Source organism: Phalacrocorax carbo, chromosome 3, assembly GCF_963921805.1.
Source record: "Phalacrocorax carbo chromosome 3, bPhaCar2.1, whole genome shotgun sequence".
NCBI lineage: Eukaryota > Metazoa > Chordata > Aves > Suliformes > Phalacrocoracidae > Phalacrocorax > Phalacrocorax carbo.
This window is the reverse complement of record NC_087515.1, coordinates 77174673-77192409: the sequence shown is the minus strand read 5'-3', so window position 1 is coordinate 77192409 and position 17737 is coordinate 77174673. Positions and strand designations below refer to the sequence as shown.

The 17737-nt window shown below is 39.6% G+C and overlaps 2 protein-coding genes across 8 annotated transcripts in view; one reads left to right on the top strand and one right to left on the bottom strand.

The window, feature by feature from the left end:
* The window catches only part of CCN6 (cellular communication network factor 6), a 13789-nt gene extending 11063 nt beyond the window's left edge, over window positions 1-2726 (top strand). The window contains exons 4-5 of the mRNA XM_064448558.1: window positions 1461-1654; window positions 2056-2726. Of these exons, the coding sequence (XP_064304628.1) occupies window positions 1461-1654; window positions 2056-2337 (476 nt within the window). The 3' untranslated portion in view covers window positions 2338-2726. The remainder of the gene's footprint in view (window positions 1-1460; window positions 1655-2055) is intronic.
* On the bottom strand, window positions 2680-17737 carry TUBE1 (tubulin epsilon 1). 7 transcript variants are annotated; one of them, XM_064447439.1, is made up of 12 exons: window positions 17566-17737; window positions 17413-17486; window positions 15817-15869; window positions 13163-13238; window positions 12475-12590; window positions 11342-11463; window positions 9851-10038; window positions 9093-9268; window positions 8197-8337; window positions 6492-6632; window positions 5422-5596; window positions 2680-3848 (listed from the first exon to the last, which is right to left on the bottom strand). In XM_064447439.1, exons 1-12 carry the CDS (start codon window positions 17588-17590, stop codon window positions 3690-3692), a joined length of 1446 nt encoding a protein of 481 aa, XP_064303509.1. In that variant the 5' UTR covers window positions 17591-17737; the 3' UTR covers window positions 2680-3689. The 7 variants fall into 7 exon arrangements, with proteins under 7 accessions (XP_064303509.1, XP_064303511.1, XP_064303513.1 ...); XM_064447441.1 differs by having other exon boundaries at window positions 13163-13235; XM_064447443.1 differs by having other exon boundaries at window positions 13181-13235.

The following is a 17737-nucleotide window of genomic DNA, read 5'->3' as shown; positions in this document are numbered from 1 at the left end:
TCATGTCAGCCTGTGCATGAATTCCAGGAATGCCTGAACAGGCCAATATCTGTCTTGAAAAGTCTTTTTTTCTGCTAGTGTGGATAACAAGTGCAAAGGTTCATAACACTGTGCTTGCTTTGTTTTCTGGCTTTCATGTCAATTCTATTTACCTAATTTAGATACATAGGGATGTACCCAGGTCCTACTTTAAAAACATACCCAGTATAAACAACCAATTTAACTTCCCTTTATTTGTTGCAGATCTGTGACAGGCTTTTAATCTGCTTGCTGCAATAAGATCTTTAAATTGGTATCTACTTTCCAGGTATCCTTGTAATTCTGCCCATGCTCTTACCTAAATGCACAGATTCCACATAATCAGGTTTGTGTTTTGTTTAGTTTTTTCAGAATTTCACCATGAACTTTTGCACCTAATCCAGCCCTGATCCATCAGAAAATAGGCTTTTTGGTAGTATGTAGAAGTGACTGGAGAATTGTACTCCTCAAAAAAAAAACCCTAAAGCCTTCATAATATCTACAAAGAAACAGATATTAATGTCTTCAGCACCCCCTTTTACGCTATGCTTGGCCTTAAATAATCTTCATGTCTCTTCCACTCTGACATTTCATAAAATTTCCGCAAGTAACTCTTCACTTTCCTCGTTTCAGCTGGGATAGAGTTAATTTCCTTCCTAGTAGCTGGCACAGTGCTGTGTTTTGGATTTAGGATGAGAATAATGTTGAGAACACACTGATGTTTTAGCTGCCGCCAAGTAGTGCTTATGCTAAATCAAGGACTTTTCAGCTTCCCGTGCTTTACCAACTGAGAAGGCTGGAGGTGCACAAGAAGCCGGGAGGGGGCACAGCTGGGACAGCTGACCCCAACTGGCCACAGCAATATTCCACACCATATGACATCATGCTCAGTATAGAAACTGGGGGGAGTTGGCCGGGGGGCCACTGCTCAGGAACAGGCTGGGCACTGGTCAGCAGGTGGTGAGCCACTGCATTGTACATCACTTATTTTCTATATTCTTTTGTCATTATTACTATTATTTTCCCTTCCTTTTCTGTCCTATTAAACTGTCCTTATCTCAACTCACAAATCTTACTTTCCCTACCCCCCCTGCCCCCCGATTCTCTCCCCCATCCTGCTGAGTGGAGAGAGAGCGAGCAGCTGTGTGGTGTTTAGCTGCCTGCTGGGTGAAACCACGACATTCACGTAACATTTTCATCTCATTAACCTGGAGGGTCATACAACACATGCAGTTTCATAGTCCTAGGATCTGAGCATACAGTGTCAGTAAATTTTAACAGGAGCTCAAGCCCTAAGACTTCTGTATAACTTTGTTTATGCCTCAATTTTAGATTTACCTACAAAAGCACCTTGATCAACAGAAATCAAATGCTTATCCTTTTATTTTCATGTAACCATTTTGGGGCTGTTCTGCTGCGTAAACAACCTATTGCTGTCTTAGCCTACAGAAGCTTACCGCTGGTTTTGAAGAAAAAGTGCCTCGTACAGGCGACTCCCTGGACACCCTGTTCCAGGACCTGTGGCATAGGCATATCCAGCAGAGTGACCAACGAAAACAGGAAATGCGAAATGAAAAAAGAAAAGAGATTATGCTTCATCCAGCCTTGTCTGACCAATATATTGAAGACAATAAAGGTACTCCTGAATATAAAATTATTTCCTAGTAGAAAGTGGAAATATTAGAAGTAATGGAAAGATTGATGTATTAGCAAATACCAACATAAAATGACTTCTTCCTTTTTTTAGGGTCATAAAATAACCCTTCTCCTTTTTCTACCTTCAGTCTTCAGGTTTCAGTAGTAAACTACAGGTGTGTAATTTCAAGGAAAATAACACCATGTCATGAAAGCGCTGCTAGGGCTGCCCTGCTGGCTCAGTCACTCAGAAATAGTTTTTATCTGTTGACTGATAAAAATACAACAGCTTTTAGAAGGAGTAATTTTCAAGATATTTCTACGTAAATGTTGTAATTTTTTCTTATGTGTTCCGCTTTCCATATGTAGAAATCCAGGCTTTTCTTTGTTTTTATATTAAAGATTCCCAAAGGAAAAACATGTCAACCCACATTCCAGCTTCCTACAGCAGAAAAACTAGTTTTTTCTGGATGCTCAACTACCCAAAGCTACAAACTAACTTTCTGTGGGGTGTGCTTGGACAAGAGGTGCTGCATACCTAATAAGTCCAAAATGATCACTGTGCAGTTTGAGTGCCCCAACGAAGGCTTCTTTAAGTGGAAGATGATGTGGATAACATCGTGCGTATGCCAGAGGATGTGCGGTGCTCCAGGCGATATATTTTCTGAACTCAAAGTTTTATGACAAGTTACCCCGTGGACTGTAACATTCTGCGAGCGCAACAGCACATTCCCTTCCTGAAGAGTTAATGTAACCTCCCGCCAGAGCAGCGTTTATAGTGAAAATATGTGAATGATTGTTCTTTAAATAGCACCTGGAAGATGCAAGTAAGAGTGCATCTTTTTAAATGTAATTGTTTTTATATGTGGAAAGACATTCTTGAGAAGGATGTATGTAACACTAATATTATCAAAACAAGAACTTTTGGTAATTAAAAAGGCACAGCAATAGAGCTCTGCTTGCCACTGTAACGAGTTGACTATTTTTAGAACGGTTTCTTAAAAAAACCCCAACACTCTCAACAAATGTTATCACAATGTTTTATTGAATACTTCTGGACTTCTAGCTCTGCTAGAAGAGCTTCAGGCTTTAAGACATCATTGTATCGATCCATTCTGGTCTGTAACAGCTCACTAGTCTTGCTGTTCTAAGACAGCCAAAGCTGGTAAGCAACTGGAAATAGCTGTCCATTGTGTTTTGTACAAGTTCTTACTGTAATATGAAAATCTACTTACTCTGGTAATTATAAATATTAAAACATCTATTTTACTTGCGTTCTTTTAAGCATATAAACGTTGTTCTCCAAACAGTCATCATAACTTCATTGTAAGTGCACGTTTTGCTCAGAGGTATATTGCAGTATCTCATTATCAAGTGCAACTCAGCATTCATGAATATGAATCATTAAAATAATATGTTAATACTCCAACTATAATACGTATTTTGTTGAATTTTCTGATATTGCCAATTCTGGTATCAACTCCGAATGCTCTAATATGGCTAAGTACAACACAGAAGCAAAAATATGAAAACTATGAACATAGCTTAGAGCACTCTGAAATGGCTACTATCCTGCAAAGTTTAAGAAAGCGGTTGCATTAGAGATTTGCTTTCATCTTTGAAAAGACTGTGCGGGCTTTTCTTCTCATAGCTGCTCGTTAAAAAACAAATCTAGCAACAGTGATCCTTCTTTGAAGCAAGGCCTGCCTTTAGTTTCCTGTAGGCTGAAAGTCTGAGAAAAGAACTACATTTTTGGCTGCTACAACTTCTCTTTCTTCTCTTTGCAGCATATGGTATGTCAATTTACTCTACAGTTCGCCAGACTGCTCTTACTGATATCCGCCATAATTAGGTGCCTTCAAATCTCTTACAGGCTGGGCCTGTCACACAATATAATACCTCTCAGAGAGCTGAGGAAGCAGTTGTCCTCGCCTCACTTTCGAATAATAATAGTTTGGCATGCTGCAATTCATTCTGGTTAACTGAAGTGGTTGGATGCTTGGGGGAATTTTTTTTTTAAGTCAGTTTTTCCTCCTTTAAATAGCTATCTTCAGTCTTGATGGATCTGTTCTAGGCCCACCTTTTGTGGCATCCAGTTCATTGTACTCTTCTATTAGGTCAGACAAAGACGATATGGCTTCAGAAAAACAGCTTTGCTCCATCCCATCTATATGCAGATAATGGTGAAGGTGAGCCTATGAGAATAAAACATTCAGTGTTATCCTTTTTCTTGGCACTTAATTTGGCTCAGTAAGAATTATTTTACCTGCACTGAAGATGGGGGGTGCAAGCACTGTAGAAAGTAGATTTAAAGACTTATATGACTCCCCTTGCTTTAGTAACTTTAGTAACAATCTCCTATGGAACCAGAGTTGATATTACTGACTTCTTACACATCTATCTTTTCATATTCTGTCTCCTTGGGTACACCTGAGCAAAGTATGTATTGGGTTCACACGGCAAGGTTTTGGTAGCAGGGGGTGGGGGAGAGCTGCAGGGGTGGCTTTTGCGAGAAGATGCCAGGAGCTGCCCCCATGTCAGACAGCCAGTTCCAGCCAGCGCCAAGATGGACCCGTCGCTGGCTAAAGCTGAGCCCATCAGCGATGTTGGTAGCACCTCCGTGATAACATATCTAAGAAAGCGTAAAAAAATGCTGTGCAACAGCTGAGAGAGAGTAAGAAAAGTGTGAGAGAAACAGCCCTGCAGACACCCAGATCAGTGATGAAGGAGGGGGAGGAGGTGCTCCAGGCACCAGAGAAAAGATTCCTCTGCAGCCTGTGGAGAAGACGATAGTGACACAGGTTGTCCTCCTGCAGCCTATGGAAAAACACAGTGGAGCAGATACCCACACTGCAGCCCATGGAGGACCTCACACCACAGCAGGCAGATGTGCTCTGAAGGAAGCCGTGGCACATGAACAGCCCATGCACAAAGAGTCTCCTGGCAGGAACTGCAGCCTGTGCAAAGGGGTCCATGCAGGACCAGGCGTGCTGGCAGGATCTGGGACCCCACGGGGGACCCATGCTGCTGGAGCAGTTCTTGAAGAAGTGTAGCATGTGGGAATGACCCATGGTGGAGCGATTTGTGAAGGACTGTACCCCCACGCTGGGGCAGGGGAACAGCATGAGAGGAAGGAGCAGCAGAGATCAAGTGCTACACACTGACTGCAACCCCCATTCCCCATCCCCTTGCAGTGCTTGGGGTATGGAGGAGGTAGAAGAGTCAGGAGTGAAACTGAGCCTCAGAAGAAGGGGGTAGGGTGTGGTTAAGGTGCTTTTAGTTTTAGTTTTATTTCTTGCTATCCCAATCTGTTATTAATTGGCAATTAAATAAATTAATATTTCCCACTTCAAGTCTGTTTTGCCTGTGATGGTAATGGGTGAAAGTGATCTCTCTGTCCTTATCTTGACCCACGAGCTTTTCATCTTACTTTCTCCCCCTGTCCCAGTGAGGAAGGGGAGTGAGAGAACAGCTCGGTGGGCACCTGGTGGCCAGCCAAGGTCAACCCACCACACACTAGTAGGCACAACTGTCAGATCCTGCCTCGTTCCTGAAGAAAGTGAGTATATTGCCTGGTAGGAACAGGTTAATAAGGGGCTTACCGTTTTTAAGAAGCAGCTGTTTGAATGACTCCTTGATAGGTAACACAGAAAAATCTTGGGCTGTTACTTATAAGTAGTCCCTTTGCGATACTAAGGCTTGTTTCCCAATATTGCAAGATGTTAACGATTAGTGACTACGGATGTTATAATGATAATAAAGTTGTACCTTTTTCTTGTACAGCTTCATAAATCTGTCTCTGAGTTCAATAAAAGTTGGTTTTACACAGGTGTTGTTTGCTAAAGCCAGAAGGGAATGGGAATGGCCCACAGGAGGTACTGAACACAAACCCGTTTTCCAGCCCTCTTGATTCCAGGAGACAAAGTGCAGGGAAGGCTTCAACCTGTGATACAAAAATTTACAGTTACCTAGGAAAAGTAAAGAACACAAAGCCTAGATTTCCTTAGCTAACAAACACTCTGAAAAGGTTAACATTAAAGCTTTTGGGACTATGGAAGACAATTATAACTAGCATTTTGAATATGACATTTCAGACTTCAGATTAAAACAGCATGTCTACTTTAAACTGAAACTGCAAACACAGATTCTGTTTTGTTAATTTAATGTATCAGGGTTTGAAAAGTAAAGTTACAAGCACCTATTTCTATAAAGGACTGCAAGCACTCAAATTCAGGAGAGAAGCAGATTAATACTGTGCAGGGACAATCAGTCTATCTATAGTTTAGAAGTAAAATGCTTTTGTTTCTCAGAAGTTTTCCCCACATGCCATACTGTGCCTGTAAAATCCATCCTGTCTGTGAAGCATGCCTGCCTTTCCTATTTTAACTATGTAGATCAATAGTGTAAAAGGTAGAAAACAGTGCTAACAATACAGAGCTGTTAAAATAAGGATTCCCTATCTGTACGAGAGTAGCCATGAAAGAAAAGGGCTCCTGATCAAAAAAACCTGCATTTCTACTACAGAACCTATTCCTCCAAAATCCCTTACTGACAGGGGACCTCTGGATGGTTAGGCTTTGCTTTCTTTTGCATTTTTGAGAATGGGAGGAGCAGCACAGGGACATCTAGTCAGCTCCCTTTATTTGGAAATCCAAGGATGCTGTGACTTATTCTAACTCACTAAATAAATTATTTTCTTCCCTTCTGAAATGAAGAAAAATACTTCTGAGTAAACTGATTTGGTATTGAAATTCTTCAGATGAGAAGTGAGTGCTCTGGACAACTGACAAACGGTTTCAGTAACAAGTACCATGACTACTTGGTATGGAATTACAAACCTTTCAATATTTCTGCGAAGGTCTGAAACCTGCACATTTCCACGAACAAGAAGTGCACAGGCAAGATAGAGGCTATGCTTTGGATCTGCTTGAATTAGTTGATAATCTCTACTAAAAGCATCTGAAAACATCTGATCCAACCTAGGTGGAAAGAAAGCAGAGTTATCTACTCTTATTAAAGTAAGTTACAAAAGTTCTTCAGAATGCCCTCCTTCAGGGTTCAGAAGTTCATAAAATTCTGGAAATAAAGGTACATTTAACCTGGGACCATGAATGACAGGAAAAAAGATTCAAACCTTTATATGTACGTATGTTAGCATTAGAAGTTTAAAAACAGACCAGATCCATTTTTTTCTCTTCTCCCCCACGATACAACCCACTGTTGAGTCTGAAGTCAGAGGAGTGGACAGACTAAGAGACCTTTATTAAGGAAATTTTTGGTCAATGGTTACCAAGTATTAAAATATGTAAAAGGTTTTAAATACTCGAGGTTCTGGTTATATGACAATTTGAGCGGAAAACCTCACTGCTTGTGAAGGATCTGACAAGGAACACCGAAGTGCTGCTGACCCTTACAGAACTCATCTGTCTGTTACACTTTAGTGTTTAAAAAGATCAATGAATCATATAACTGTACATATGTTTGTATAATTTTGAAATCGGAAATCTTTGTTTTGGTTTTATATCTTTATTGTTTATATAATTTTGAAACAAAAATTTTATTAATCTTCATAATTTTGGTTAATGATTTAGGAAAAGACAGCCTGTACTTATTAAAAGATGACACAGCAGATCAGATTCTTCCTCTCTTCACCTCCTTAAGCAAGTTGCACTGTACTGTGGTGTCTTGCAGAAGTCTTTATGGACCCATAACATCTAAGTTATTCTTTCCATTTGTTCCAAACTCTCTACATCTATCATCTCTATTTCTTTTTTTTTTTTTTTTAATCACATCTGCCACAATTTGCCTATTAAAAATACTACTGTTCCCACCCCATTCTGAAACATGATTGACTGAGCACCTGCCCATAGTCTGCTACCTTCCCTCCTGCACCGTATTGTCTCCTCCGGGCATGGTTTCATAAGATCCAACTGATTGTCACAACTTGCTGTCACAGAAAAGGGGTGGTCCTGCCCTCCTCCCCGCTGCCCCTATCACTATTTGGACCTTTTGCTGACTGAATTTAACTCACTAAACCCAGTGAAATCTGTTCTAACTGGTTATTTTTCTGCCATGTCCATGGGACAAATCGTCTCACAAAATTTGACAAGCATCAGCTTATTGTTTCAATAAGCTGTTAAATAGGCTCACTGCATCTTCAGAATGAATGAAGATGCCATTACTTCCCAAGGAGTCTAGTTTAATTCCTTGTTTGTCTTTACAGTATTTTGTGAGTCAACAGCAAACTGCTACTCGAAAGAACTTGTGCTGTGGTTTCTGTCAGCTAAGTAATAAATTTTTCCAACAGAAACATTTCGCAGCAGAGACAACAAAAATACATTTCAAGTTTACTGGTTCAACCATTACAGAGAAAAGGGACAAAGGACGTTCTCAAAATCAACAGGACAAATTTGAAAATGTGGCAGACTTAAAACTTTTAGAACTTCCTATTTTGCTATAGAATGGAATTTTTAAAATGGAAGCTACAGAAGAATCAGAAATTAGGCTTCAAATGTAAAGCTTCCATAATGATTTTTTTCTTACCTTCTAGAAGGTACGTTAACATCAGCCAATGTATACAGAGGAGTCAAGCTTGAAACCAAGTAATGAAGTCGAGGAAATGGAACCAAATTCATGCTGATTTCATTAAGATCCATGTTAAGGGAACCTTCGAACCTAGCAGAGCTGAAAAATTAAACTGTTATAAACCAAGTAAATTACTTTTATAAGGTAAACATTCATTAAATCCATTTTTCTATTGTTCCCTATAATAAAACAGTAAAACAACACAGCCTGCAACAAACTTAACAGTTAACATATAATTACTTAGCTTTTACATTTGGCAGTAACAGTGCTATATCTTACTTCCTTACACTTCTCATTATAGAACAATTCATCATCAAGAATGAGATCTTAAGTTTCCCAATTGTAGCCTTCAGTACTGTTTTTCAGTATGTGGACAGAGCTGCTGAATACCAGTTTTAATAATAGGCTATAATAAAACATGCATGACTTTGCATTCCTGACAAGCTGTTTAAAAGAAAAGCAGGCCAGTACTCCAGAAGTATATTTCACCAGGAGTTTCTCACAGCAATAGAGTTCAGAAGCAACAACGGTCTGATAGGATTTATAAAATGATACGATTGGCCTAGAAAGGCAAACCTCCCTGGGCTGCATTAAGCATTAATGGAAGACAATATCCTTCCGCTTATAAACCTTTTCTTACTTCATTCTAAGACCATCATGGCTAGAGCAACACCACTGGAATCTGAACACTTCCAAATACTTTAACATTTAGTAACTAATTCTTAAAAAGAGGAGACTCATATCAAATGGAAAACAATTAATATTCTTTGAGTTGATGAAAGCCTACATATTTGCAGCACACACTGCCTCTAGTGATATTACTTTTACAGAGGAATAACCTGTAACAACTTTACCTTGTCAGGTTCAGCAGCAAGTTGGCTACTATATTATTCATTGCATCAAATGGCTTCTCTTGTACAGTTTTTGCACTGCCTGTGCCTGATGTTACCATGCTGTTTGGCTTCACAGTTGACCCTAGCTTCCCAGAATTGATCATCTGATGAATTTTATTAACTATATCAAACAGAGACTTTGGAAAGGAGAAAAAAAAAAAGGCATAAAAGAAGTTTTGAGCACAGAGCTTTCTAAATTTCTAAAATTACATTTTAAATTCCCATAATTCCTGTGAAAGCCAAAATATATGCTCTAAATATATTTCTCTTGCTTTTTCCATAAGCAAACAGCAGGAGAGATATCAAAGTTAGATTTAAATGAGTCTAGTGGTTTGTGTGGTCAGTTGTGCCTATGATGCCCATACCACTAATCAGTGAAGTCAAGCCTGCTGGAATTTGGAGTGGTTAGTCATTTCCCTTGCAGGACTCTACTAATGCTAATAAATAGAATGCTAGTAAATAGAAGCTTTTCACTGTTTACCTTGAAATAGACATGAAAATTCACTATAGACTACTTTGAATGTGCAGAGCAACTTTTCAGTGATACCCATATTAATTTCAAAAGCCTGCAAGTGACTTAGAAGTTCAATTATTATTTTAAAAAATGAAATTATGCTTTTTAAGACTTGGCACTCAAATCAATACACAGAAGGAAGAAACACTTCCTATGTGCAGTCTAATAAAAAAGAAGTTGACAGAAATAGAATAGTATTTCTTACTTCATTCTCTATTGGTAGCACACAGTCTGCATGTTCATTAAGCTCCTTCATAGCCAGAACACTGTTGTATGGAGAAGTAATAACATCATCTTGACCAGAGGGATAAACTGAAGTAACAAATCTATATACTTCTGGGAATTCATCCTCAAGCAAATTGAGTACAAAAGTTCCAAGACCAGATCCTGTCCCTAATTATGAATGAAGACAGAATAAGAGATAAAAAAAGGTTCCCCATGTTATCATAAGCCTTAAATCTCATATGTTGGAAACATACAACTTTTTAATTATAAATATTAATGAACATTTTCTGAAGCATTTGGCTGACAGTGGAGGCCACTCAGATGTAATTTAAGGCAGGAAAGTTTTTCCCAGACAGGAAAATAATTGAGTGATAAAAGTATTTCCCATAGTATGCCAGACAGGATGAAGTATACAATCTCAGAAATTTCTGCAAACCAAAAAGTCCGATTACATAACCAACATTTTTCTGACCTAATGTTTTTATTTCTTATTTTAAAATATTTAATTAGAATTTTGAAATAAAACATTTGTTTTAAAACACTGAACCACCCCAAAGAATTATTTACTTCCCTTTTGGGGTTTTAAACATTTTTCTCATTCTCCAGTCAAAAAAGAATAACCCTTTCCCCCAGCACACTTTTTTCCCTTCATAAGCACTAAGCACATAGCAGTGTGTTCAAAACAGAACTGTACTGTGCTTTTCTGTCTTGGACAGCTAACATTCTCAGCAGCAGACAATTTCATCTAAGACAGCAGTTTTCTGCAATAACGGAAACAGTATCTGCAGGGTCTCTCAAAATGAGCAAATGGTCAGAAAAAAGGCCCTTGACAAAACGCTCCCTTCATATTTAGAGCTATTTTATGTGTCTTTTTCCACATCATAACCAGTTATAACACATGCTTTCCCCATGTTCCTAGGGGAGAAAGGCTTAGTGGCAATACAGTAATGACAAAATTGTCACTGCAAGAGATTCTCCCTTCTGATTTATTAACAAAGTAGCTACACTGGATTCAAGAGAATTACATGGAAGGAAAATAGAAAAACAAAGTTTTTCTGAAGTTAAGCAACATCAGAAGTCTCCTCCAAAGCCTATCAGAAAACTTTCCCCCAGAATCAAAAATAGCAGGATTACAACGACGTCGGTGTTCTGAGGCCACTGTCCCTTCTTCTGATCAGTAATAGCTCAGTGTTTCCTTGTATTTGGTACCTGTCTTGATCCACCCACTGCCTCCTATTTAAAATTTTAGCTGTATTTTTGTTCTGGGTAGCACTTACCTTAGTTCATGTTTAGAGCCCCTCAGTGCCCTAACAAAACAAACAAATAATTACAGGTCCATTTAATTGGACTGTGTTAAATTTTTTACTCTGCATTCTTAATGATGTAGATTATTATATTGATCTTTTATAGATCCAAATTTTTCTTTTTCACCTGTAGCTGGTGCAATCATACTAACCATAAAATTACTTACCACCTCCCATAGAATGAATGACAAAAAAACACTGCAGACAGTCACAGTGTTCTGCAGTTTTCCTTAGCTTTTCCACAATGTCTTCCCGGTACTGATAGCCATATAGCTTATGACCTACAGCCCTGAAGAGATGAAAAGTACTTTAAAAAAAACCTCAGCAATCAATCTTTCAGTTTTTTATTTTAACTCCTCCTATTTGACATTTTACAGTTCAGAGTCCAGAGCTGGGAGCAACCCTTAACTTGTAAGGGTTGCTAAGCTGTGACTACATCATGCGAATATGGGAGTCAGGATACGGTTTTAATTTTGAGGATGCAAGAGACACCAAGTTCACAGCTTTGGAGCATGCACTATTATTTTGTGCTGATAAGGAAATAAACTCCCACATTGGATGATCAAATTGTAATTATGAAATTAAAGTTACACACTCCTTAACAATAAGGATATCTCTACGTGTGTACTGATCTTCATTTGAGCAGTAGGCAAGTCAGTTGCTACCAGTAACAAAAAAAAACCAAACCCCAAACAGCTCATTTTCAAAACACTTGCCTGCTAGGTGGTGAATTTACAGGATTCTTTATCCCCTGCATTACACTCTCTTTCAGTATATTTGCTAATGATTTGCTTTCCAGACTGTAGTGCACTGAATATTATTAGAGGCGTATTAAGGTCTCGGTGAAAATTTGGAATTGATTATGCTAATCAATCTTTTTCTGAATTTCTCTTTTCAGTAATGTAGTTTATATGCACAAAGCCAGACTCTGGTGCTTGGAAATCAGAAGTGCATTTGTTCATATATCTAATTTCCACACTAGCTGCACATTCTCAAACTAGATTATGGCTTTGACTGAGCAATGGAAGCAGCTGAACACCAAAGAAAAAACATGCTCTTTTGAAAAAGAAAATCAAAAAAGAGGAAGAAAAAAATAGACAAAATGATATATCAGCAGAATTATCCTTCTGTAAAAGGCTTTTCAAAGCCCTCCTCCAGGCAACAGTGACTCCAAAGTTTACTGGTAATACGCTGCATTTCCCCAGGTGCAGCAGAACAAACCAGAAAGCTACTGTTATCATTTTCCTTTTCAAATGCATCTAATTAGTTGCTAAGAAATTCCTTCTGAAGAGGTTCTCACCAGTTGTTTCCTGAACCAGAAACATCTGTGATAAGCTGCTTGCTATCAAACACATCCCTCAATGGTCCCTGCAGAATTTCATTTACCACACCCTCCTCCATGTCAATCAACAGTGCCTTTGAGAAAGGAAAGAATGAAAATTCAGTCAGTAAGCCAACCCCTCTTCGAAATAATCACAAAAAGAAATACAGACCTATTTACTATATAGAAGGTATTTTGTTTCTACTGTGCTCCTGAGAAATTTTTTTTTTAAGTTATTACCTAGGAGACCAAATAGATTCACCCTGGCTGATTTGCTAGAACTTGTTCAATAGGACAGCATTTCAGATAATGCAATTTTGTTAAAATTGTATAATATTTTGCCCCAATACTTAGGGGTAAAGAAATTAAAGCATTTTTATGTTTCAAGTTTTCTTGTTTCTTAATCACTTAAAATGGCTCAAAGAAACCCACTCCTTAGAAAATTAAAATAAAAACTATGTTGGTAATATCTGCAATCATTTTATTACAATTATAATTTAAATTACTCAACAAGACTGACAGCAAACTGCATAACTCCACTGAACCATAAAAGCTACTATTAGAAATTTTATTATTCAAAGTAGTATTTAAAAACATATGCAATTATAAGGACCTTATGAAAATTCCTACACAGTTGGATGCAAATATGCAATGTAAAAGGAATGACCTTCATAGATTGCCTTACTCGTGCTTTTAAAGAGCAGATTTTTCCTCTGTAAATATCAGGACCATCACCACCACTTCTGGGGGAAAAAAAAAAATAAAATCAAAGCTCAGAATTGGAATAGAAAATAAGGCAACATGGATTAGAAAATTCCCTCCTTAAACTTTGCTGTTCAGAGGACTGTTACAATGTAAACAAACGGAAACACCCTGAATACGTTGCTAAGAAACTTCTCATAATTCCCTAAAATAACGTAACTATAGGACACAATCTCAATCAGAAATATCCTAAGCAATAGATCAGGAAGCTGAAAGGATAAGCATTGAAAGTTTACTCTCAGGTACAGCCCCTGCTCCATGTTAATTCTACACGCACTGCCAAAACTTGAAAGGAGTATCTTTTATCCAGCATGTGGTACGTCTGCATCATATAATGGAACAGTGCACCAAGTAGTACCACTAGCTTTTCAATGGCGGTAGTACAGCACTGTGCTACTGCTCAAGGTGTGAAAGCAGTGTAACTGCACTAGCATGGCACTGTGCTTGACTTATTTTGCCATTAAGATTTATCAGTTCAGAAACCATGCTCGGGTGACATAGATTAATTTTCCTTTTTTCCAGGATTGGTTGTACTGAGCCAACCTAGGGGACTATGCATTGTGTACAGTCACATCTTTTCCACAATGAATGTTGGTGATTCTGCACACAAAGGATGAGATACTCTGGTCTGGCCAAACTATAGTCAACACAAGGAAAAAAGGCAGGGATACTGGAAGATGGATCTTATTTTTCCCTCAATTATTTACCTAATTTGGAGGCTGGTCAAGCCTATATGTAAAGGATCTCTTAGACTATTCTACATTCAACCACAATAATATTCTAAAAACACCAGTTTAAATTCCCTGCAGCACCACATGTTCTGACCATGCTCAGTCCCATCAGGAATGAGGGGAAGGAGAGTATGGTGCTACACTGGATTCCTCAAGGATCTTCCACCCTCTCACTCAAAGAAGCTCTTCAGACACTTCTCATTAGCTGAGCAGCTCACAGCAGCCTCCAGTACTCATGTGATTACTCTAGTCTACACAACTCCCTGTATGTGTCCACTATAGCACCAGTAAATCTAGCTAGAGAAGTTCTATTTCTCTTCAGGGTCAAACAAAACCCAAAGAGGGAAAAAAAAACCAAACCCAACACTTATTTCTCTTACTATTGTCCTTGTGGTCTTTCATGGCAGCCCATACTTTCAACTGCTTTGATTCAATCACTGAAAAAACCCCCCTGTGTTCCCTAGAATCCCATATGCTCAAGACATGCATTTCTGCATATAAAACCATAGATATGCATAAGCCCATTTCCAATATTACACAGTTTAATAATCATCATAACAGAAAGAAGTCTGTCTCATTCTGCCAGACTGTTGTTCATAGCTGTTTCTGGCAGGACAACTCACCTGGTTTAATTATTTTGAAAAGTGGTATGGCATAGCATAGAAGACTGAAGTTGGTCACTTTTATGACATAGGGTTTTATGCCTGCAACAACCTGGGAGGTGAACTAGTTCTTTCTGATAAAACTAATACGAACCCACAACGGTAACAAAAGGCCAAAACTTATGGTTCAAGGCTGAAGCTAAAAGTGGGAATTGTTTCAACAGGAAAACGAACAGCTTCTGGAAAAGACAAGATTTGAATAATCATTCACAGGCAGGGGAATCTTCCTTGAAACTTCTACAGTATTCAGTGAGGTATGTCCCTCCTATTTACAGAGGGAAAACAGGTGTTTCTATTGCAGTTAACCTGTCAATTATAAATTTGGTGGTTTCATCTGGCACATACAGAAACATAGACATTGTTTACAAACAATTTTTTTTTGTTAAAAAAAGAAGAAAAAAGATAGTTTAGGAAATGCCCACAAGGAATGGCAATGATAAACTCCAATGCACTTCCATGTTCTTTCAAAAAGGTAAAATCTGAGAAAAAACAATTAAGTATTTCAATACCATTTCAGTTAAAATTGCATGCTGTACTGCAGCCTTGTCATATGATGGAACGAAACAGAGGCTGGTCAAATGCTTTTTAGTTAATTAAAATGCAACGGCCATATCCAAGTGCACAACTGTTTTATTCTTACAAACTGCAAGGATTTTTGTAACTGGATAGATAAGAGATGACTGAATGCTCTTAAAGTATGGATTGGGAAACTTTACAAAAAAAAAAATCATAGCCACCACTCTCTGTGTAACAAGCTAGTCAGATAAAAGGGACTTAAAACCTGACACGGCCTTTTCTGACTACCTTGTATACAATTCCTCTTACAACTCTTCAATAAATGCTGCTAAGTTGGTATTCAGAGGGCCTGCAGCCTGATCATGATTCACAACAGCAAAAGCTATCAGATCCTGACTGTCCATTTTTGGGACAGAAGGAAAGGAAAACAAAACCAAACACTTTCAACACGTTTAACTACTGAAGTAAGTACAGTTAGAATGGAAAGGTAAAGATAGTGTTTTGAGGAGAATACAAAAATGCAAAATCTTTTTCTAGCACAAACTAAATATGACCTGAAACAAAGAAAACTGTAACCTGGGCTATGAGGAGATACTACAATTGTTGATCTACTATGTTAAACTCATGAGCTGCTTGAGAAGAAGACTTACCTTGTATCTACGTTCCTAAAGAAACTGCTTAATGCTTCATCATAAATTCCTTTCTAAAAGGAAACAACACGACATAAGATGATATGTAACATCAGAAATTCTTAGTGCTTTTTTCACATAATAACTTAAATTGGAAGGGACCTCTGAAGGTCCCTGTCAAACCTCCCCTCTCAGAACAAAGTGAATGCCTATGTTGAATCCAACTCGCTGTAGTCACCGCTAAAAAGAACATTTCATTGATATTAAAACCCAACAGGAGAACGTAACTAGGAAATTAATTTTTCAGTACAAGATTAAACAACTGCTCTTCCTTCATTTCTAAAGATTTAGGAGTTTAGTGAAGATCCCAATGCAATTATTAAATTGAATAGCTGCTGTTTAGCTGACTCAGTTCATCACTGATACAACACTCAGTTGTATCCATGCCCATAATACTGATGTCCATGAAGTTCTATGGAAAGGAAAGCACATCACACTGTATCAGTGCTTCCTAAACTCCCTGCTGAGGGGTGGCATAAAAACTACTTTGCCCGCCACAAAGCTAAAGAGACCTGGCAAGTTTAAATACTTTAATATCATTATTTTACAGCCCGCTTACCATACTCCTAAAAACCTGATGAAGCAGAATTTGGAAGTCACAGCCCCCTGTAACACTAAAACCAAAAGACTCTCCATATGCCTATGAACTTCATCCATTGCCTTTTTACAACTGCTTCAACAAAAGGCATCGACAAGGACTGCTCATCATTATCTGTTAACATGTAGTGTTTACCAGGAAACAGTATTTTTGTAGCTATGGCAAGAAGAGGGCATTTTTGTTCAGGGTACTTGGCACCATCCTATGCCATCTTTATGCTGCTATTTTGGTCAGCACAACTGACAGTAAGTCACCGAAAGGAACATGCTAGAGTGGAAAAAGAAAGGGGAGCTTTGGTGGGCTGCTTTTTTGCTTTGCTGCCAGTGTCAAAGAACCTGCATTGAAGAACACTCTCTTCTCACTAACTGCCTCAAACCTGGTAATATATGACTGCAGGGAGGGAAAGCCAACCAGAATTAGGGATGCTTAGTTAAATGGTGTAAAAAGCTGGGGATAAGTTTTGTTTGCAATGAAGTGGGGACATCTTTTTAGCAAGGCCTGTTGTGACAGGACACGGGGTAATGGCTTTAAACTAAAAAAGGGTAGATTTAGACTGGAATTAAAGAAAAAATTTTTTACAATGAAGGTGGTGAAGAGTTGGAATGGGCTGCCCAGAGAGGTTGTGGATGCCCCATCCCTAAAGACATTAAAGGTCAGGCTGGACGGGGCTCTGAGCGACCTGATCTAGTTGAAGATGTCCCTGCTCATTGCAGGGGGGTTGGACTAAATGATCTCTAAAGGTTCCTTCCAACCCAAATCATTCAGTGATTCTATGAAGCGGCCTTCATATAGCCAAACAGCGCGCTTTGCAGTCCCAGGAAGGAGCCCAGAAGGAAGCGGGGCCACCGCGGCCCCCCCACGGCGAGGGCGGGAGGGGGCTCGCCCCAGCCGCCGCGCCGCGCCGCTCCCCTCAGGCCGGGGGCGGCCGGAGGCTCCCTCTAGGCGGGCGGCGCCGTTACCTTGTTGACGGCGGCGTGCTCCCGCAGCGCCAGGTCCCAGAAGCGGCAGCCCACCTGGTTCCCGCACTGACCCACTGCAAAGGGGAGAGACGTGCGTGAGGCGCGGGGAGGAGGGGCCGGCGGGGAGGCCCCCGGGCGCCGCGGCCCCCTTACCCTGCACCACCACCGACTGGGTCATGGCGGGACGGGCGGCCGCTGCCTCCTCGTTCGAACTCGGCGCCCGGAAGCCGCGCCCCCGTACCGGCCGCGGCGGAGCGGCGGGACGTTGCGGCGGGCGGGCCCTTCCGACGGCGCGGCCTCCTCCGCCCCCCGCTTCCTCCCGCGG